This window comes from Fukomys damarensis, unplaced genomic scaffold (assembly GCF_012274545.1).
Source record: "Fukomys damarensis isolate Sample0158 unplaced genomic scaffold, DMR_v1.0_HiC HiC_scaffold_23, whole genome shotgun sequence".
Lineage (NCBI taxonomy): Eukaryota > Metazoa > Chordata > Mammalia > Rodentia > Bathyergidae > Fukomys > Fukomys damarensis.
This window is the reverse complement of record NW_022900935.1, coordinates 59,569,692-59,591,944: the sequence shown is the minus strand read 5'-3', so window position 1 is coordinate 59,591,944 and position 22,253 is coordinate 59,569,692. Positions and strand designations below refer to the sequence as shown.

The 22,253-nt window shown below is 43.6% G+C and overlaps 2 protein-coding genes across 6 annotated transcripts in view; one reads left to right on the top strand and one right to left on the bottom strand.

Annotated features, from left to right (window-relative positions):
- The window catches only part of Sap30bp (SAP30 binding protein), a 36,591-nt gene extending 23,003 nt beyond the window's left edge, over positions 1-13,588 (bottom strand). For 2 of the 3 annotated variants that reach the window (XM_010618399.3, XM_010618400.3), the window contains exons 1-3: positions 13,440-13,588; positions 11,851-11,960; positions 8,995-9,042 (exon numbers count right to left, since the gene is read on the bottom strand). In XM_010618399.3, coding sequence (XP_010616701.1) covers positions 8,995-9,042; positions 11,851-11,960; positions 13,440-13,545 — 264 coding nt within the window. In that variant the 5' untranslated portion in view covers positions 13,546-13,588. The remainder of the gene's footprint in view (positions 1-8,994; positions 9,043-11,850; positions 11,961-13,439) is intronic. The other variant, XM_033767782.1, reaches the window with a different exon arrangement.
- Positions 13,589-13,702: 114 nt separating this feature from the next.
- Recql5 (RecQ like helicase 5) overlaps positions 13,703-22,253 on the top strand; it is a 36,676-nt gene continuing 28,125 nt past the window's right edge. For all 3 annotated transcript variants that reach the window (XM_010618406.3, XM_010618404.3, XM_010618405.3), the window contains exons 1-6: positions 13,703-14,493; positions 15,530-15,651; positions 16,803-17,321; positions 17,783-17,885; positions 18,521-18,632; positions 20,270-20,432. In XM_010618406.3, the coding sequence (XP_010616708.1) occupies positions 14,364-14,493; positions 15,530-15,651; positions 16,803-17,321; positions 17,783-17,885; positions 18,521-18,632; positions 20,270-20,432 (1,149 nt within the window). In that variant the 5' untranslated portion in view covers positions 13,703-14,363. The remainder of the gene's footprint in view (positions 14,494-15,529; positions 15,652-16,802; positions 17,322-17,782; positions 17,886-18,520; positions 18,633-20,269; positions 20,433-22,253) is intronic.

Genomic DNA, 22,253 nt, shown 5'->3' with positions numbered 1-22,253 from the left:
TGGGATTACAGGTATGTGTAACTACACCTGGTTCTGAAATTTTTTATAAAAAAAAAATTTCATTCCACATTTGAAATATTTCAAAAATTTAACACTCCCAGTAAAAATATTAATATTACTGACTAGCAACATTGAACATGGAGACGAAAATGGATGCAAAATATATATGCTATTATTGGTCAAACATAGAAAGATGGAAGAATGAACCGAGCCTGGTGGCACATACCTGTAAAACCTGCACTCTGAGAGGCTGAGATAGGAGAATCATTGAGCTCAAGCCCAATCTGGGAAATTTAGCAGCTCAGTGAGACCCTATCCAAACTTAAACTCTAAGAGTTAACTTTTGCTCTCTACCCTGAAAAGTAACCCTTAGTTCTCTGGACTGTCCAGATATGCATCAACAAAGGCACACAAATGATCTGTTTCCGATGGTGCAAAACACCCACATCTCCTATCCCATCCCATCTCACCCCACCCACACTCTTAAATCTTTCATTTTGGGATGACTAGAACCCAATGCTACTTGTTCATGAAAATTCCAGCATCTTCCTTTGAATTTCAGAGCTAGGAGGTACAATGAGCATACCAGAGTCCAAGCAGGAAAACTGCTCTGCAGACCCTGCAGGAGCTGGCACAATTTCAGTCTTTACTTGTGGGATTAGTAAAGAGAATACAAGATAACAACTTGCAGTGCCGCCCACATACAATTGCTGGCAAGTTCCTGAAAGTTCCAAAGCCAGTGGTGAACAACAAATTCTTTAAAGAAGTTCCTTAGGCAGTTTTCAGTTTCTAGATCTCTGAATCTTGACACTTCAAAAGATAAAATAATGAGGACTTGAGAATAGAGAAGGAGGAGGGAATTACTGAGTCAGATCTGCCTAACACAGGGCCAGTGATTTAGCTCAGTGGTTCCACACCTGCCTCGCAAGCACAAGATCCTGAGTTTGATCCCTGGTACCGGGGTGGGAGTATGGAAGTTTGAGTAGTGAAGCTCTGCCTAACACAAATCCTTCATCTAGACTGAGTTGATAATGCAAGTGTTTAAGAAACCTGACCTTCTTCAGGGTAGGTATGGACAGCCACCAGAGGCAGAGAACTAATCACTGAGCAGAGATGAGCCTTAGGAGAGGGTATGTGAGGACTTAAATCACACCGTGGCCCAACCTTAAAGTGATCTACCATTGCAGTTCCCAAATTGCAACAAGGTACCTCAGGGGACCACAGCAAATTTCACAAAGGTGATACACAATATACAAAAATTTCAAAGGAGATGCAGCATTGTATGACATCTATCAGGTACCACACGAATGAATGTATTTTTTCAAGAAGTGACTGAATTGGTAGGCTAGTAATGGTAAGTGTTTGGAGCTAATTACTTATGAAACAGGACTGTTAGGTATTTCTCTGGCACAAGGACACTGAAAAACTACAGTGATACCACAGGTGGTATGCCGAGAAAATGAGGTAACTTCTGACCTGCAGGATGAGGGCATATAATTAGATACAGCTATGCTGAAAAGGCCACTCATTGCTCACTAGCTCATTTCCCCTGGGAAGAACTTTCACATTCATTATCTCACATCGCTGTCTCAGCTACCCTGCAAAGTAGGTATCACAACCCTGACTTCACAGATGGGGTGGAGCGGACTGTAGGTTATATAGGTGGAAGCCAAGCCAGGGTGCTACCCAAGTCTTCTGTCCACAGGGCACGAGCCAAGCCTGAAGTTGTAAACTCCACATTTTTGTAGTCCTTTTGGCCTATAAGAATCCCCTGCTCCAAAATAGTGGGGATTAAACCCAGGGCTTTAGGCAGGCAAGCCAAGTGCTCTACCACAGAGCTACATCCTTAGTCCTCCCCCTATTTTTTAAAATTGTGAGACAGGGTCTTCCTAAGTTGGGCTGGGCTCAAACTTTTGATCTGTCTCCTGCCTTAGCCTCTTGAAGCTGGGATCACAGGTGTGAGCCACCATGCCTGTTCTCCAAGAATTAAAAAAACAAAAAACGCTTTCTTTACTTTAATGAGGGTCATGCATGCCTTTAAAAAAATGCCAGAACAATTTTCCCCCCAACTATGTTACCTCCTTGACCCACTCTTGTTTTTACAGCTTGTTCCTTGGGCCAGGAGGATTCTTTTCCTAGATCAGAGCCTGGACCTAAAAATGCCAGAACAATTTTCCCCCCAACTATGTTACCTCCTTGACCCACTCTTGTTTTTACAGATGCTTGTTCCTTGGGCCAGGAGGATTCTTTTCCTAGATCAGAGCCTGGAATACAAGACCTCAGGGAGCCGGCAATCCCAGTACCTCCCAGCCAGCTGGCAACAAGCTGCTCCATCTTTCTTGCTCCAAGTCATCAATCCTTATGCTTGTTTTCAAAGGAAGGGTGTGTCAGGGACAGTCAGTGAGTGGAAATACCTCCATCCACAGGAACTGTAGGAGTGGAGAAAAAAAATAAACAAGGGAAAACGTTCCAGGGCAACTAAGGTAAAACATGGACAGAGGACAGTGGCAAAGAGGGACACTCAATGTGCCAAGGGAAAACAAATGGAGGAAACACTTGATCCACCAGGAGGCCCTTCCCTGAAGACAGGAGCTGCAAGAGTGCTTGTTACTTTAAGAGTCTGACTCTTTCTAGGACAGCAGTGCCACCTTCTGTTAAGGAATCAGATCATGTGAGGGACAGGCGCTTCCTGAGTAGGGAAGACCAGAAACTTGAAGAGAAAAAGTAATCGAATCAAAGTGCCAAAACCTTCAGCTTCCTGTAGAATACTCAGCTGCCTCCCCTCTGCCCTCTTCTCTGAGCCGCTGCAGAGTCTAGTCCCTGCCACCCTGGCTGATGGACAAGACCTATGGCTCCCTATGCAAGTGGGTCTGGAGTTACCATCTCTTCTTTAAACTCCCAAATGGGGGACTCTGCAATGATATATAACTCCAAACATTAGAGGGATAAAAATTAGGCCAATTTCCACAGTCTTGGCACTTTTAAAAGTCAGCAGATAATAATGTGCAGGAGTACTCAATCAAGTTCCTCCGCCATATCCAGGGGGCTTCTAGGGAACCTTAGGGGTTTAGTTCAACCTCACCCCATAAGTTTCTTCCTTGCTCTTAGTTTTCTGAGATAGTCCAGGCCGGCCTCGAACTAACTTATGATCCTCCTGCCTCAGCCTCTTGAGTGCTGGGATTACAGGTGTGCATCATCACGCACAGCCTACAAATTTCTTGGCCACTTGCGGCTCAACTCACTTTTGGCCCAGAGATGAAAAGAAGCTCTTTACAATGTGAAGGCAAAATTCGACCATGTAATTCTGTGCATTGCTTCATGTTCTGCAGGTGGGACCCATCACCTTTCCCTTCTAAACCTTCAAAAATCAGAATGACTGCCAGGTCTTTTCAAGCCCTTTCTCCTCTGGCTCCTTTGCCTTTTCCTCATGTGATATGGTTACAAACAAAACAAAACAGCCAATTTCATTTACGAATACCTTTGGCAAAGCAGTTAAAATGATTAGTTTTCCATACTGCTACTAACCTTTGAGAAACTACCACTTTTGATGAAGTATCAAAGAATAACTAGTTATTCCCCCTGCCTTCAACTACCTGTGTAAAGCCAGACTTTCTTCAAATACGTTTTGACAAAGCTGGTTGCAGTGCTGCATGTCTATAATCCCAACTACCTAGGAGGCTGAGGCACAAGGAACAAAATCAAGGCCAGTCTTGGCAACTTAGTGAGAGCCAGTCTCAAAAAATAAGAAGTGCTAGGGGTGTGGCTCAGTGGTAGAGCACTGTCTAACACAGGTTCAATTCCCAGTACTGTCAAAAACAAAACAAAAGCAAAAACTTAAACAAAAAACAGGGTAACAGGTTGAATTCAGAAACTGTTATGTGAATCTAGCTGTTTTCTGTTAAGTGGCACATTAAACAGAGTTGTAAAAGATAAAACAATGCCACTCTATACTAACATCCTTTTTTGTTTTGGAAGTAGTTATTTTTCAGAAAAATGTTATTTATGTTAATACATAATGGATTGACTTTTGTTATTATTTTTTTGGTACTGGGGATCGAACTTGGGACCTTGTGCTTGCAAGGCAGGCGGCAGGCACCAATGAGTGAAATCCCTGGCCCAACTTCTGTTATTTTAAAATAAGCATACACAATTTTACTGGGTGTGGTGGCGCCTACTTCTAAACCCAGCACTTGTGAAGCTGTGGCAGGAGGATCACCATCAGTTTGAGGGCAGCCTACATAGGGAGTTCAAGGTTAACCTGAATTACACAGTGAGACCCTGTCTCAAAACAACAAAACAGGGGCTGTGGATTTAGCTCAGTGGTTAAAGGTCCTGAGTTCGATCCCTGGTACCAAAACAAAATTAAAAGAAAACAAGGCTGGGGATTTAGATGAGTGATTCCACCACCTGCGTTGCAAGCGTAAGGACCTGAGTTCAATCCCCAGAACCAAAACCAAAACCAAAACAAAAAGAAATACATATAAATAATTTAAATTTTTCTTAGTTTTAACTTCTAAGATAATAAATATTAATAGAAAAAACCAATATGAACAAAGGCTCTTTGAGATCTTCAATTTATAATTGTGTAAATGAAAGCTGGGTACAGTGGCACCTGTCTGTAACCCAGCTAAAAGGTGGGAGGATTATGAGTTCAAAGCCAGCCTAGGCAGTTTACTGAGACTCTGTCTCAAACTAAAATAAAAAAGGGCATGGATGTAACTCAGTGGTACAGTGCTTATCCAGCATGCACAAGACCTACTACCTAGGCTTAATCCCCAGTACTGGGGGAGCAGCGGAGAGGGGGAAGGAGAGACAAAGCAGAAAGGAAAATGCCACCTAGCTGAAAAAAGCTACCACAGCAACTTATTTGCTAACCAAATAAATGATACCTCTAAGACCTACTCTAATAACACGTCATATTGTTAGAAATTTTATATACTTAAGGCAGAAATAGTCAAATTAAGGGTTAATAATTTTAATCTTTAGCTGGGCCTGGTGGTGCACACCTGTAATCCCAATACTCGGAAAGCTGAGGCAGGAGAATCACTGTAAGTTCAAGGCCAGCCTGGGCTACACACTGAGTTCAAGGCCACCCTAAAATACATCATGAGACCCTGTTTTAAAAAAACAAGAATTTTAATCTTTAAAATAATTTTTAAAATTAGTTAAAATAAAACTTAAATGTGCCAGAAAAGTTCTGGATTTGAGGTAGGTACAGGCTTCTACGTGGAACTTTGTGATGTAAACTCAGGTAAGAGGATGTCAGGGCCAGGGGAACCATCGAAGACTCATGCTGGGGACTGCTTCCAGCCACTGGGGAAGGCCATGGGGACTCTCCACGGTGACCTCTGGCATCCATAGGGATTAGAAGACATCTAAACTGGTAGGCTCTGTCTAAATCCTCTGATCACCCTCCCAAAGAACTAAGTCTAGTTACTTTGAGGTCTGGATTTTGTGTCTGACTTCTGAGGCTTGCCCAACAGGAACAGAAATTATTACACGAAAACTTCCTTGCACAGTAAGACTTCAAATTCAAATGACTGAAGGAGGAACAGCAAAGTACATGGGCCAAGGGGCAAGTCTGAATGACAAGTCTTTCCAGCCTTGTTGTAGGACTGAGAAAGAGGTGGATGAGCATAAGACACATTCACAACCTTTCCAGCCCGCCTTTTCAGGTTTTCCCCCTATTTTTTATTAACTGCTCCTAGACAGACGGTAAAGCCTGCTACGTGTTTCATGGGTCCCCTTGCATAAATGCTTGTCCTTCCTCTAGGATTCATTGTTGGGATCACAGCACTCTAGAAGGGGTGACAGTCAAGCACATGTACCCAACACACCAGACAACTCCTCCATGTGGCCTTCAGCAAAAGCAACAACTGTACACATGAAGGCTCTAGGTCCCACAAATCTTCCTTTATTTCCACAACTCAAGCCCTACCACTTGACTTGTTTTACATGCAGGCTCTAAGGTCCTTATATCCCAACATTTTTTTTTTTTGGTGGAACCAGGGATCGAACCCAGGACCTTGCACTTGCCAGTCAGGTACGGTGCCACTGAGCTACATCCCTGGCCCCATATATCCCAAATCTTATGACAAAAGACTACTACTACTACCACCACTACCACCACTACCATCACCACCACTGCTGTACTATGGTTTTCCTTTGGAACCTGAGTAGAGTAGGACCATGTTTGAAGGGGCTCACAGGTCTGCCCATACTCTCTTGCCAGGAAAATCTGGGAAGTCTGTAAGCCTGGATTTTTTACTCTGCACAGAAAATAGCTTGCACTTAATTTCTTGGGTTCATATTTTCTTTCTCTTTTTTTGGTACTGGACATCAAACTTGGGACCTCGCGCTTGCGAGGCAGGCGGCAGCACCCCATATTTTCTTTTTGTTTTGGGGGTATTTTTGGTATTGGGGATTTAACTCAGGACCTTGTGCTTGGGAGGCAGGCAGTGGAACTACTGAGTTAAATCTCCAGCCCTAGGGTTCATATTTCCTTTCTCTTGCATGCTAGTGTCAAATCATTCTCTGTTTCAGATTGCCACGAGTTCGAGGCCAGACTGGGCTACACAGTGAGTTTAAAGCCAGCTGAACTACAAAGCGAGACCTTTTCTCAAAAACAAAACGAAACAAAAAAACGCCACATAAATCATTGTCTGTCTGGTCTGTCTCTTTCTGGCACTGGGGACTGAACCCAGTGGTGCTCTACACTAAGCTACATCCCTAACCCTTTTGAGATAGTGTCTTGCTAAGTTATCCAGATGGGACTCAAATTTGTGATCTTCCTGCCTCAGCCTCTAAAGTGTGGGATTTCAGGTATGTGCCACTATGCCGATCTCTAAAACTTACTGTCTTGGGCTGGGGATTTAGCTTAGTGGTTTGGTGGCCTGCCTTGCAAGCACAAGGACCCAAGTTCAATCCCCGGTACCAAAAAAAAACAAAAAACAACAAAAAAAAAACTTACTGTCTTGATAAAATGTGTTTTTTGTTTTTTGGTACTGGGGATCAAAGTTGGGTTCTTGCACTTGCAAGGCAAGCAACGGCACCACTGAATTATATCCCCAGCCCAGATAAAATGTGTTCTTCTTTGAATCATCCAGAGCCTTTCAAGGACTTCTTTGAATGTCTGCACCCAGCTATACCAAACCACAAAAACAGTCCAGACATGGAAAAGCTTACATTGTATGTTCAGATATGCCATCAACCCTTCATATACATGGTTTCTGCATCTATGGTTTCAACTAACTGCTGAATTTTTTTTTTTGGTTCTGGGGATTGAACTCTGGACCTTATGTTTTCAAAGCAGGAGGCAGCACCACTGAGCTAAATCCCTGGCTCTGTTGAAAATATTTTTAAAAAAATTGTAGCCAAGCATGGTGGCCAACAACTATAATCCCGGTACTCTGAAGGCTAAGAAGAACTGCAAGTTTGAGTGGAGTCTGGACAACTTACAAGACTCTATCGCTAAAAAAAAAAAAAAAGCCTTGGGAAGGTAGTTCAGAGAGAAAGTCCTTGGGTTCAATCACCTGTAACAAACCTCAAAGGAAAAAAAAATCTTTACCTGAATATTCCCTACATAATGCAGTGTAACAATTACTTGCAGAGCATCTACAGTGTACTAGGTATTACCAGATATTATAAGTAACCTAGAAGAGATGTAAAATATATGGGAAGAGTCAGGCATAGTGGCACACGCCTGAACCCCAGCACTTCGGGGCGACTAGACACGAGGACTGCAAGTTCAAGCTCACCCGGGGCAATTTGGCAAGGCCCTGTCTCAAAACAAAAAATAAAAAAGGGCTAAGGATGCAGCTTGGTGCGAAAACCCTGTTTTCAATCCCTGGTATCACCAAAAAAAAAAACAAAAAACAAAAAAACAAAAAAAAGTATATGGGAGGATGTGCATAGGTTATATGCAAATATTATGCCCTTTCATATAAAGGGTGTACACATATGCAGATTTTGGTATCTATAGGAGATGTGACTATGGTGTCTTGGAACCAAGCACCAAGGATAACGAGACTACTGTTTCAAGATTACAGCCAAACATCATTTTCCTAAATTTCACCAGATCACCTAAAAGGCTTCAGCTGGTTTCAAAGCAGTTTTTTATTACAAAACTTGGTCCCTATTCTTCTGCCATAGAGTGATTAATTTAGTCTTTTTCTCTGTGGGAAAAATATTTGTTGGTTTACAACGATTCCTGAAAAGGTGCATATGTTTCCAATGCCCAGCACATAGCACAGCAGCTTAACAATCATAATTGGTCATCACCATAGGATCATTAAGGAATGTGATAAGAATCACCACTAATTACTCTTGGCTGCCAACGATGGACTTCTAAAAAGAAATGGCTGTTTTTTAACAGCCATTCTGCATGGTTTGCCCAAGAGTGGAAGGCGACACCCCTGGGGAAACAAAGATTGGTCATAAGATCCCCAGTAGCTGGGGTGAGGCTTCTGGTTGGCCTGATCCTACTAGAGTCCTTCCTTATTTCTAGATGATTTAGAGAAGCCAGACTACATAAGGCATCCTTTACCCCTACTTGATTCTAGAAACAACCCCACATCTAACCCATCCACAGGAGCAGTGCCCTGCCAAGCCCCGTTTAGGATGAGGCCTGCCTGACTCAAAGTACCATGTGGCTAAGGCCTCTGAAGTGAGCCCCCCATTCCACTGAACACTAATGCTAATGCAATAAAGTTCAAAGTTCAGTAGAAAAAGAATGGGGTGTGGGACTATGACAGGCATCTTGCCCTTTTAGTCTAGAGCCTGGAATAATATGCAAGGCTGGAAATTCCATCTACTTCAGGACATACTCATTCCTATGGGTCTCCAAGCTCTCTATAAAGTGTTTTACCCCAGAAAATGTCGAAATGGTCATACAGTATGTTAGTGGGACAGATATTAACTAGACATAGGAACTGAGCCAGAACATTAAAACACCTTATTCACATCCAGCCACCCACCACAGCCAACACCAAATACCTTTGGGTCATCAGTCTCAGGTTTTTCAGTCTCTGAATCGTCATCTTCCTACAAGACAAAGAATTAGATTAAGCTTAAAGAGTGGGCCTGAGAGGTCTCACATGCATAACTAAGAGGTTGGAGCAAATAGCCATTTATCCAGCCAAGGCTATCCCACCAAGAATCCCTCCCCTACACCACATGACTCAGAATGAGAGAAAGAGAAGAGAGAAAGGAGATGTTTTGAGGAAAAAACAAACAAACAAACAAACAAAACACCAGCTGCTCAGAGTCAATGGTCACTCCAGAGGTACCACAGTCCACATCAATAAAAAAGCCAGAGGTAAAAATCACAAAAGCAGAGAGAAGATGCAATCTGCTTCAGAAAAGAAGACCAGGCTACAGGATAAAACAGAGAGAGTGTTCCCACTGAAACATCAACTATTTAGTACCAGAATTATGTGCCTTTCATACCCACAAATACAACAGACTTGGACCTACCTTTGACTGTTCAAAACATCCGTGCTGTGACTCATATACATCCACACTTCAACTCAGTGGCATTGGCACTGACATGAACACAATGAGGAGGGCATCAAATGGCCAGAGTAAGTGACCCAGGAAAGGCAGGACTCCAGGGCAATGCAGTTTTCCCTGGATCCCAACTGAATGAGTTCTGCCTCCACCTGGGTGCTCATATTACTGCCACTGATCCATTTTACCCAGCCTGTCCCTTAGCCAAATGAGGCCTGCCTGACTCAAAGTACCATGTGGCTAAGGTATTCTCTGAAGTGAGCCCCTCATTCCACTGAACACAAATGCTTATGCAAGAAAGTTCAAAGTTCAGGAGCAGATGCTGGACCATCTACTCTCATAGATAGCTAAACCCACATCACTTCCATCACCTGCAACACTCCCAGTGTGAAGAAGCCTTTAACTAAATGCCCAGGAACAACTGATTTCATTTGAAACTTATTTTCAACAAAGCTACACTTTAACCCAAACATGATGTAGCACTCCAGGTGTTAATATAAACTCTGTCAAAGAGACAGGAACAAAGTATACCAATGATTTTGAGACTTAACTGCCCTATAAGGTGCTAGTGAAATAAAGGTGCGAGATGCAATCTCCATAATCACTTTAAAGTGAAATCAACCAGCTAAATAATTAGATAGAGCTCAACTGCATATAATTACATTTCAGAATATCTATATGGGATATGACGAGAGGATTTTACTAAAATAAAAGGTGGGCATGGTGGCGCACACTTGTAATCCCAGCATTCTGGGGGCTGAAGAAGATGGAACGCTGCAACTCCAAGGCTGGCATGAACTAGTGAGACCTTATCTCAAAAAACAGAAAAACAAACAAAAAGCTTCAACATGAAGAAAATTCTAGCAAACCAACATTTCAAAACAGCACATTATGCAAATATATTAAAGAAAAATTATAGATATCCAAGCAGTTATGTAAGGTTTTTTTTTTTTTTTTTTTTTTTTGGTACTGGGGATTGAACTCGGGTCCTTGCACTTGCAAGGCAGGCCACTGAACCGCTGAGCTAAATCCCTGGCCCAAGCAGTTATGTATGTACCTGAGAAAAGTCAGAAAAAGAAATTACAAAGCTTTTCTATAGAATTTCAGTCAGTCTGAATTATCAGCATTAAAGGATAGGGCTAGAGGAATGAAAGTATCTCATGAAAGAACACAAAATACATTTCTGAGCTCAGAGTGGCATGCTTGTACTTTTTGCCATTCAGGAGGCCGAGACCCTGTCTCAAAATAAAATTTAAAAAAGGGCTGGGTATGTCATTCAGTGGGCCAGTGCACTGAACCATGGGTCCAACCCCACAGTACCAAAAACAAACAACCCCAAAATGTTGCTGTTTAATTTGGAACACCCCCAATTCCCTTTGGTGCTGGGGATGAAATTATGTGCCTTGTGCATGCTAGGAAAGAGCTCTACCACTGAGCTCTACCCAGAGCCCTAATCTGGAAAGCGTTTAATGCAAATGTTTATGTATTAACATGTAACAAAAACTTCAGACAAATAAAATACCTTGTGAGTGTTTCAGCTAAAACTGTTGCAGCTGGGGACTGGTGGAGACCATCTGTAAACCCACTTCTCAGGAGGCTGAAGCAGGTGGACCACCATGAATTTGAGGTCAGACTGAACTACATACATAGCAAGACCCTGTCTCAAAAAAACAAAAACAAAAAAACTGCTGCAAAACAGCCAGGTTCATATCTATATGTGTTTGTGCTAAGCACTAATGTGAATTTTCCTGCTTTTCTTCAAACTTCTGGCTCCTGAAGCTTAGGCAATTGTGTATCCTAAGTCCTTCTTGTTGATAAGAACACAAATTCTTTTTATGAGGTTACCTAGCACTTACTTAATTTAGGGGAAGATTAGCGAAGGAAGAACTACGGGGATTCTGATAAAAGTGCCAAGTAAAATGTCAAGAATGAAGTTAAGAAGGATTAAAGTGGATGAAAAAAATAATAATTTTCCTTCCTTACCTCTCTGAATGTACCCCCAACAAAACAGATATACATGAAAAGCAATCAGGATGAATATAGTTACAAATGGAATAAAATATTTAAACAGGGAAAAACCAACATAAAACACCCATTGATATCTAATTAAATAAATAGTCCACCATCTTGCCTCACAAATTTCAATTCCAAAGGTCACACAAATGATCCAGGTGAAAGCAAATGTAATTTTCAAATACAGTAGAAATATTGACATTCAACCTAAACAAATGGGGGAGAGGGATGAAGTTAGTTATGAAAAGGAATGATGCTGGCCCAGTTAAAAAAGCTTCTGACACACGAAATGGCATTTTGAGCAGCTCTGGATTTGAGAAATTCACCTACCGACTGTTTGCTGTTCTCATCTTCCTCTTCCTCATAACCATCTTCATCACCCCCTAGACGAGAAAAGTCATCTTCTCCATAGGCATCAGATACCAATCCACTTTTCTCTTCTGAAACAGAGGAAAAAAGAAGCAAAAATTAAGAAAGCTTTCTAGTGATTTGAACAGCCAGGGGTATTTCTGAAAATAAAAGCTTAACCTAAAACTTATGTAAATGACCTTAAGCCCAGATTCTGCCTTTTGGAAGGCCACATTTCATGGATAAAGCTATTAGAAGAACAGAGAAGCTGGGAGTGGCTGTGCACACCTAACTGCAGCATTCTGGGAGCTGAGGCAGGAGGACTGCAAATTCAAGCCCAGTCTGGGCAACACAGCAAAACCCTATCTTAAAATGTAAAAAATAAACAATAAAACGGGCTGAGACTATAGCTCAGTGCGAAGGCCCTGGCTTCAATCCCCAGTATTGGGTGGGTGGGGGCAGGAAAGAAAATTAACATTTAATTCTGCTTCTAATGCTAGGAGTGTAGTTCAGTGTTAGAGCACTTGCCTAGCATCCATGAAGTCCTGGGTTCAATTCCCAGCACTGAAAAGAGACGACCAAAACAAAACAAAAACTGAGGTCGTCAGTCCACCAGCTAAAGCCTTTCCTTTGAATAATCAATGAATGTTGCTTGAACACCTCGACACACACACACATCCCTAACTTGTATTATAGGTACCTATGACCTTACCTCTGCTATGAAACAAAGACTACTCATTTTTGTTCAGAACACCCTCACGTTTTGGGTAAGGAAACCCAAGACCTAGATCCATTAGATAATGTGCTCTATCATCCCAAAGAAATCTCTTTCCATTCTAATATTGTCAGTCTGAAGAAGGGAACAAGATTATGGTTTTTTGTTTTCTTTGAGACAAGGTTTCACTTTGTAGTCCAGGCTGGCCTGGAACTCACAGTAGTCCTCCCACCTCAGTGTTGGGATTACAGGCGTGCACCACACCTGGCTACTGATAGGTTTTAAAAATTTACAAAGTAACAAGGTCAAATAAGAGCCTAAATAACTCACAAATACCCATATCCTATTCAAGATTTGCAAAATTACTTGGAAGGACCAGACAGAAGCTCCAAGATGTGTTCAGCATACATTCCAAATTAAAAGTTATCAATTTAACAAGACACAAACTTTATCATCCATCACATACGTTCTATTCATCTCTCTTCCTCGTCAAACAACTAGAAGGGAATAGGTAGTGATGTCGCAGCAGCGGATACCATCCCTCTGCCCAGCATAACTTCTCAAGAAGTTTCTGAGCGGAAACACAGAGAGAATGCTCATTCTTTTTTTGGTGGGGGATACCGGGGATCGAACTCGGGACCTTGAGAGGCAGGCGGCGGCACCACTGAGCTAAATCCCTGGTCCACAACTCTCATTTTACTACAAATTCTCTAATGCTATATCTAAGCCAGGACGACCACGACTGCACTTCGGGGTTCTGGGGCTTCACACAATGAACATCTCTTCACTGGCACTAAGGGAGTATTATTCTGGGCAGATCCGATTCCCCTTTCCAGCTTTCCACTCAAAGCCTCACCAGCCGCGCTGCCGACAGCTTCAACTCCACCCTCACCATCAGACTCGGGCTCTGAATCTTCCGCATAAACTGCCAGAGACGACAGAACATTCTTCTTCCCCGCCATTTTATTCCCACAGCCCCAGCGCGGCACACACCTATGACTCAAGGCTCACCTCTGTACAGAAAGGCAACTTCTTCCGGCTTTCAGGAGGCCTTGCGACAGATTGGAAGCCAATCAAAACGACCGTTTCTGAATTTGGCCCGCCCTCTTGCACGCTTTTGCAAACGTCATCATCGCGCGACGGATATAAGGTTGTATGGCTTTTCCCTGACAGGGAAGCCCAGCGGTGTGGCTTCTGAGTGCCGGGTGTTGTGTAGGGGTCTTGGAGTAGTGGCAGAACCAGGGGACAGCAGCGGCTGGGCCAGAGCCCTTTGTTCTTGGGTGGCCCCCGGCCGGCTCTGATATTTTGGGGGCGAGAGAGGGAGTCGTTGACGGTGAAGGGAGAAAACTGGATCTGGGACTCAAGAGGAAGGAGAGTGGAGGAGTTGGGATCCTAAGGGTCAGGCGGGGGAAATGAATGGTTGTCGTGATTGCGAGTATAGAAGTTGGACCTTAGAAAAACGATTCCACGTTCTCCAAAGGATTCCGAAGACATTTGTGTTTCTTCTCGTGACTGATTTCAACTGTGCCATGCTGTGGGTTTGGATAGCGCAGTGTTTTTATTTTCACTGACTGTAAAAGTGAAGGTGTTAATCACTCAGGAATATATTGATTGAGGCAATTTGCCCGCCGCTTTACTACTTGAAACAAAATATATTTTGTAAGTGCAATATAGAAGATTTATACCTGCAGAAGAAAAACTAAGCTGCATTTAAAAAACAAAACAAGGTTCTCGTGCCAATCTTTCACCACCTTTGCTTTGACCACTGCTTTTCCCTAAGATGAGCACCCACCCTTCCTCCAGTCTCTCTGACCCTGAGCGGCGAGTCCGGAACACGTTGAAGAAGGTCTTTGGGTTTGACTCTTTTAAGACGCCTTTACAGGAGAGGGCGACCATGGCTGTAGTAAAAGGTAATATTAAATTCCCTGCCTTTGAATTTCTGTTGGCTGTACCATAGCACTGCAGCAGAAAACCCTCTTTCTGATCCTTCCTACCTTCTCACTCTTGTTCCACACTAGTTTTGGAAATCTTTTAGACTTGTCAGCCAAAGCTTGCACTTTTTTTCTTCTCGGTGCTGGGTGTTGAACCAAGGTCCTTCTCACTAAGCTACATCTCTTTATTTTGAGACTGGGTCTAAGTTGCCAAGTTGCCCAAACTGGGCTTGAACTTGAGATTCTCTCACCTGAGCCTCCTGGAGCGCTGGGATCACAGGTGTGTGCTATCAGGCCTGGCTAACCTTGCTATTTTAGTGGCAGAACCACTCAGTTACCCTGTTTTTTTTATGGTCAGACCTACAAATTGTCTTTGTAAATGGTTCCTAGATTCCCATTTTTGTTTATTTCTGTATGGACAGTAGTGGGGGTGGCAGTTAATAGTTTAACCTAGCCATTGAATTTAGGTAATCCCCTTAAGGAAGATTGAGCGGCCTGGATCCCAGATAGGGAAAGAAATAATATTTCAAACTAGAGATGTGGTGACCAATGGAAGTTGTCCAGAAGGGAGAATTAGTATAATATTAATAATATGTTTATAAACAAAGGCCTCTAAGTGATGTCCTTGCATGTTTACAGAGATGTGCCCTCTCCCTACCAGTATTCTGCTTTCATGCCTATTTCAATCGCCCTTGTTTTTACTGCCATTACCAGAAATAGTTTGCACACATTTCTAAATCTCCCAGGATCCCTTCCATTTTCATGCAGAGGATGCGAAGGAAATTAACATGCTATTGAAATCCTCTAAAGTGCCGGACACTGCAAGTGCTTTTCCTACATTCTCATTTATTTATAGTTATTTATTTATTTGGTACTGGGGATTGAACTCAGGACCTTGCCCTTGCAAGGTAGGTGCAGTGCCGCTGAGCTAAATCCAGGCCCTCATTCTCATTTAATTTTTAGCACCCTTAATGAAAAGGCAAGAATGAGATGTTATCTTCTTGTATTTTTGCAGGTGACAAGGATGTCTTTGTGTGTATGCCCACAGGGGCTGGAAAATCCCTTTGCTATCAGCTACCTGCACTGTTGGCCAAAGGCATCACCATCGTAGTCTCTCCTCTCATTGCCTTGATTCAGGTGAGGCTTAGGGAATGAAGATAATAGCCCCAAAAGATGATGGGAAGGTTTTTTTTTTTTAGTCTCCTTTATTTGGGTATGCCTCTTATTTTCTCTGGTTTATCTGTATGACCCTCTGTGGTAGATATCTGAATTGCCCAAATACAGGTATTTCCACTAGTTCGTGAAGGAGTCTTTTGTGCTTTGATTACCTGAGGTTCCTCACCATCCCCTGCTATTTTCTGTTCAGAGGAGTATGGAATAGTATTTGTACATACACACACTTGCTTTTATGTGTACACACATCTACACTCAAGGTGTTAGAAGATGCAAGTGGATGGATCATTAAATTGATGTGCAGAATCCCTGGCAACATGTTTTATTTTGGCAAGAGAGCAGGTACATGAGACAGAAAGATGAGAAATTGTTTGAGATCTTGTTAACATCTACTCTGCAGATGTCCTGCCTATATTTAGTGTCTCCACATGGGCTTATAGAATCAGAATTGAGGAAGTGTGGCCATGTGATTAAGAGCCATTTTCAGGAAAAAAGGTAGATCCACGGGGAACAACAGTAGTAGTGAACGCTAACTAGATCTTAGATCTTTGTGCAAAGTGCTTTATATGCATTCATTTCATTTTTGAAATGTAAAGTTTCGTTTAACTCTTTTTTAGTATATGTGCTGCTAAAGTGAGCAGTTTCCTTGAACTCTTACCACAATTCTGTTAGTTACTGTTTTTATAATAGATTGTAAGAAAACTAAGTCTCAGTTAAGAAACAGCTAGTGGATGCTGGGCGTGGTGGTGCATGCCTGTAGTCCCAGCACTCAGGCTGCTGAGGCCAGAGGATTGCTGCGTGTTCGAGGCCTCGAAGCCAGCCCGAACTCCATAGTGAGATTCCATCTCAAAAAAAAAAAGAAAAGGAAGAAAGAAAGAAAGCCAGCCAGTCAACCACCAAGCACAAGGCAGTTAAGTGACCCAGGAGTAGATCCAGGTTTGATTCCAGAGCCTGTCCTCTCAACTGCTTCACTTTCCATACAGAGAAGACGTTAGAGGGTGGGAAGGAGATGCTTTGTGACTGGGGAATCTCTTGGGGAGTTGCAGTGACATTTATCAATGGGTCTTGAGATCCAAATCATACCCCTCTCTGGGCTCATTCTCTTCTGTCTTCAGGACCAGGTGGACCACCTTTTGGCCCTGAAGGTACAAGTGAGTTCTCTGAACTCGAAGCTGTCAGTGCAGGAGAGGAAGGAGCTGCTCTCTGACCTAGAACGAGAAAAGCCTCGGACCAAGCTTCTGTACATCACCCCAGAGATGGCAGCTTCTACCTCCTTCCAGCCCACTCTGAGTTCCCTCGTGTCCCGCCACTTGCTTTCTTACTTGGTGGTGGATGAAGCTCATTGTGTTTCCCAGTGGGGGCATGACTTCCGTCCTGACTATTTGCGTCTGGGTGCCCTGCGCGCCCGCCTGGCACATGCCCCGTGTGTGGCTTTGACTGCAACAGCTACCCCACAGGTCCAAGAGGATGTGTTTGCTTCGCTACATCTGAAGCAACCAGTTGCCACTTTCAAGACTCCTTGCTTCCGGTCCAACCTCTTCTATGATGTGCAGTTCAAGGAACTGATTTCTGATCCTTATGGAAACCTGAGGGACTTTTGCCTTAAAGCTCTTGGACAGAAGACTGATAAAGGGGTAAGGCATTCAGGCTGGGTGGGGGGCCAAGGTACTCTTCAGCATAAACTTAATACTGGTTTTTTAAGACCTTTAGTTTTCTTAGCTTCCTTGGCCAGGCTTCCTAAACTTGTACATAAAGGGAGTTGTCCCTTTCATTACCTGGCATTGTTCTCTTCACTAGGATACCTTTGTCCTGTATCCTTGCATAAAAGGCAAGCAGGCAGTTTCTGTATGTGAGCCCTTTGCAGACCTGCACAGGGATTTCAGAGAGGAGGCAGAAGAGTTAAAGAGGTTAGATTTTAAGCTGCTTTGGTCCTACTTTTTATAAAGCGGCAGAGCTCTGCTGAGTGACCTGCCTCAGAGGAGACTGGGAAGTTGACAAGAGAAAGCACAGAGCTTCTTTTAAAACAGAAGGTGTGGTGGTGGATTGATTATTCTTTGTTTCCATGATTGTTTTCTTCCCATGTCTTCCTGTTCAGTTGTCTGGCTGTGGCATTGTCTACTGCAGAACTAGAGAGTCTTGTGAACAGCTGGCCATAGAGCTCAGCAGCAGGGGTGTGAATGCCAAGGCTTATCACGCAGGTAAGGCCACATGGTCTTTTTCACTCTTGGAGGCCACTTAGTGGTCTCTTATGGAGCCTGGATAATCAGGTGGCCCATTATCTTTTGCCAGATCCTCATGTAGAGCTAAAATGATTGACTTAAATCAACAAAAAGGAGTCTAGACATGAATGAGGGCTAAAATGACAGTTGCGACTCCTGCATTCTTTTTCCTACTCTGTGCCCAACTGACAGGAGATGATGAGTTTTTATAAACCCAAGTATTATTAAAAAAACCAAAAACCAAAAAACAAAAAACAAACAACAGGTTGAAGGAGTACAGGCTTTGGAGGCTAATGGACTTTCACTCTAACATTTACTGTTACTCTGAGCCTCACACGGGCTATTAGCTGAGGCTCCATGAGGTTAAGTGCCTGGCCCAAGGCCACACAGCTGGGAAGAGATGGGCTCAGGGTGCATGTAAAGTGCCCAGTACAATGTCAAACCTAATATAAGGGATGAGGATTTAGCTCAGTGGTGCTGCACCTGTCTTGCAAGCGTGAGGTCCTGAGTTTGAACCCCTGTACTGATTAAACAAAACCAAACCTAATATCGACTCCAGAGAGTAAACCCATGAGAAATACAGGTTCCCTTCTCCACCTTCCCCTCTTTTCCAGGGCTGAAGGCTTCTGATAGGACACAGGTGCAGAATGAGTGGATGGAGGAGAAGGTCCCTGTAATTGTTGCAACCATCAGTTTTGGGATGGGAGTGGACAAAGCCAATGTCAGGTGAGCTCTGGTTCTTACCTTACTTTCCTGGTGGGGTCTGGCTCAAGGGCTGCCTAGTGCTTTGCACAGGGGACCATGTCCTCTTTCTAGTGCTGGAGGAGAGGAAAGCTCCAGAAGAGGGTCCTTAGTTCACAGCTCCAACACTGACAGTTTCTGTGTGGCCTGCTCCTGCTCTCAGGTGACTGCACTGCATTGCTCTGCATGGTGGACATGGTGGTGCACACCTATAATTTCAGAACTTGAGCTGCTGGGGCAGGAGGATTGGCACAAGTTTGAGGCCAGCCTGGGCTACACAGTGAGTTCAAGGCCAGCCTGAACTGCATAGCAAGACCCTGCCCCCCCCCCAGTAAAAGAAAGGAAACGAGAAAGAAAGGGGGCAGCAAAGATCTTCTTACTGTTGTCTTTGTTACTACAGTCTAGAAAAGTAAGGGTTCATCCCAGCCTGCTAGTCCTGCTTTGGCAACTGTCCAGAAGTCTTTTACTTCCAACCATGGCCTAACCTTTGGGAAACATTTGAGGTCTTTGGGTTTCTTTTTTTTTTTTTTGGTACTGGGGATTGAACTCAGGTCCTTGTGTTTGTGAGACAGGTGCAGTGCCACTGAGCAAAATCCCTGGGCCTCTTGTTTTTTTTTCTTGAGTTTATTGGTACATTTTAGGAATACAGTACAATTACATTCGTTATTGGGATCTTGTACCTTTACATGACAGGTCTTGTCTCTTGGTTTTTTGGAGACAGGGTCTCACTATGTAGGCCAGACTGGCATCAAATTCACAGTGATTCTCCTGCCTCAGCCTCCCGAGTCTGGGATTATAGGAGTGTACCACTACACCTAGTTTATGGGAAACATTTTGGGCCACAGCATGAATCCCTTTTCCCTAACATCTAACAATAATGTGTTGTATGATTTGTAGAGCACTCTTGCATACATGGTCTTGTCATGCTTTGTACTGACCCTAGGTAGGAATGTGTTAGTGTACTACATTTGAAAGAATACAGATGGTTTTTTTTTGGTGGGGGGGCAGTCTCACTGTGTAGGTCAGGCTGGCTTTGAATTCACTATGTAGCTCAGGTTGCCATTGAACTCATGGTGATCCTTCTGTCTCAGTCTCCTAAATGCTGGGATTACAAACATATACCATCATGACCAGCTAAGAGTACAGACTTTGGAATCACAGTTGAACTGTGGTCTGCTGTGGCATGTTAGGAGTCAGCTTTGAAATCAGACACACATAGGCTCAAATCCTAGCTTTAATGCCCTATTACCGTGTGACCTTCTACAAAGGTACATCTCCGAATCTCAAGTTCATCATCCGTAGCATGGACTTTAAGTCTAGTGTTTATTCCACTGGGCCCCTGGCTATAAGGTTTTGGGTTCTCCATATGTGCTGGAATTGCCCCCTGAACTCCTGCAGAGGCCTTGAGGCTGGGTTGCTCCATGGCAGGCAGATCTGCCAATGGGCCCAGGTGTGAGAGCCAGCTTAGTACAGCGTCTTCTCCCTCCCTCCCCGAGTGTTAGCCTCCCTGTGCCTGGCCACTGAAGAACCCCTGCTGTACTGACATAGAATCACTCCTCCACAGCACTCAGCACTCTCAGCTCTTCTGCATCTCATAGCACTTGGCATTTCGGCCCCTACAGGTTTGTTGCCCACTGGAATATTGCCAAGTCGATGGCTGGGTACTACCAGGAATCTGGCCGGGCCGGCAGGGATGGGAAGCCTTCTTGGTGCCGTCTCTATTATTCTCGGAATGACCGGGACCAAGTCAGCTTCCTACTCAAGAAGGAGGTAGCAAAACTCCAGGTAAATTCCAGGCAGTAGAAATCCTTCCTGTCTTAATCCACTGCTCTTTAATTTCATGCAGATATTTTGTTTGTTTGTTTGTTTGTTTTTTGGTACCAGGGATTGAACTTGGGACTTTGTGCTTGTGAGGCAGGCAGCGGAACCATTGAACTAAATCCCCAACCCTCATGCATCTTGCTCGCTCTTTCTTTCTCTCTTCCTTCCCTTCCCTTCCCTTCCCTTCCCTTCCCTTCCCTTCCCTCCCCTCCCCTCCCTTCCCCTTCCCCTCCCTTCCCTTTCTTTCTTTGTTTCTTTCTTTCTCTCTCTCCTTTCTTTCTTTCTTTCTCTCTCTCCTTTCTTTCTTTCTTTCTCTCTCTCCTTTCTTTCTTTCTTTCTCTCTTCCTTCCCTTCCCTTCCCTCCCCTCCCCTCCCTTCCCCTTCCCCTCCCTTCCCTTTCTTTCTTTGTTTCTTTTCTTTCTCTCTCTCTCTCTCTCTCTCTCTTTCTTTCTTTCTTTCTCTTTTTGATATCAGGGATCAAACTCAGGACCTTATACTTATGAGGCAGGCAGTAGCCCCACGGAGCTAAATCCTGGCCCTCATGCAGCTATTTTTGAGCTCTTTTTGGTGCTTCTATAAATTTAGAGAGGGTACTCCGGGACTGCAAGGGAGGAAGTAGTTTGCAGGGTGGGCAGGAAGCTGGAACAGGTTTAGCTAGCCTTTTTTCACTTTTGAACACGGGAGATTAAATTTAGGGCTTTTGCACTAAGCTGCTTCCCTAGCTCCTCACCACCAGCCCTTTAATTTTTTTGAAGCAGGGTCTCACTTGTAGTTTAGGCTGGCCTCAAACGCACTATGTAGCCCAGGCTAGCCTCAAACTCATGGCAATCCTTTTGCCTCAGCCTCCCAACTGCTGGGAGGTTTTTTGTTTTTAACCGTTTTGTTTTGTTGAGACAGGGTCTCGCTAAGTAGTTCAGGTTGGCCTTGAACTCACTATGTAGCCCTGGCTGGTCTCAAACTCAAGTGATCCTCCTGCCTTCACCTTCTGAGTGCTGGGATTGCAGGTGTATGCTACTATGCTGGCTTTATTTTGCTTTTTTTCTCTGGTTATACATTCTCTTTTCCTAGAAGCAGACCTAAACATATAAGAGAACTTGGTGTATGATAAGGTAGCATTATAAATTAACAAGAAAAGGAGGATGCAAAATATTTTGGTCCCCACCTGATACCATATGTATTAATTTTTTTTGTTGTTGGTACAGGAGATTATTCTCGGGACCTTGCGCTTGTAAGGCAAGCATGGTGCCACTGAACTAAATCCCCAGCCCATACCATATGTATTAATTACAGATGGGTTAAAGACTTTAAAAAATTATAAAATCACCAGGTCTTGTGGCATACATGTGTAATCCCAGCACTGTGGGAGGATGAGGCAGGAGGATCACAAGTTTTAGCTCATCCCCAAACAACTTAGTGATTTTGAGATATGCTCTCTTAAAAGAAAAAAAAGGCTGGGGAGGTAGCTTAATGTGAAGTCCCTGGGTTTGATCCCTCATACTGAAAAGAAAACCCCAGATTTTGGGACAAATTATTTTTTGTTCTTAAGATTTTAGAAGCAGTAGCTTTGCTCCATAAATATTTCATGGGAAATAGGGTCCCAGGCAACCCACTTTCTGGTCCCCTTCTGTCTGTCTTAGACAGAAGCTTTCTTTCTCTCAATAAATTTTTCCTACTCTTAAAAAAAATAAAGGCTGGGTATGGTGGTGCATGCCTGTAATCCCAGCACTTGGGAGGCTGAGGCAGGAGGATCACTATGAGTTCGAGACCAGCCTGGGCTACATAGTG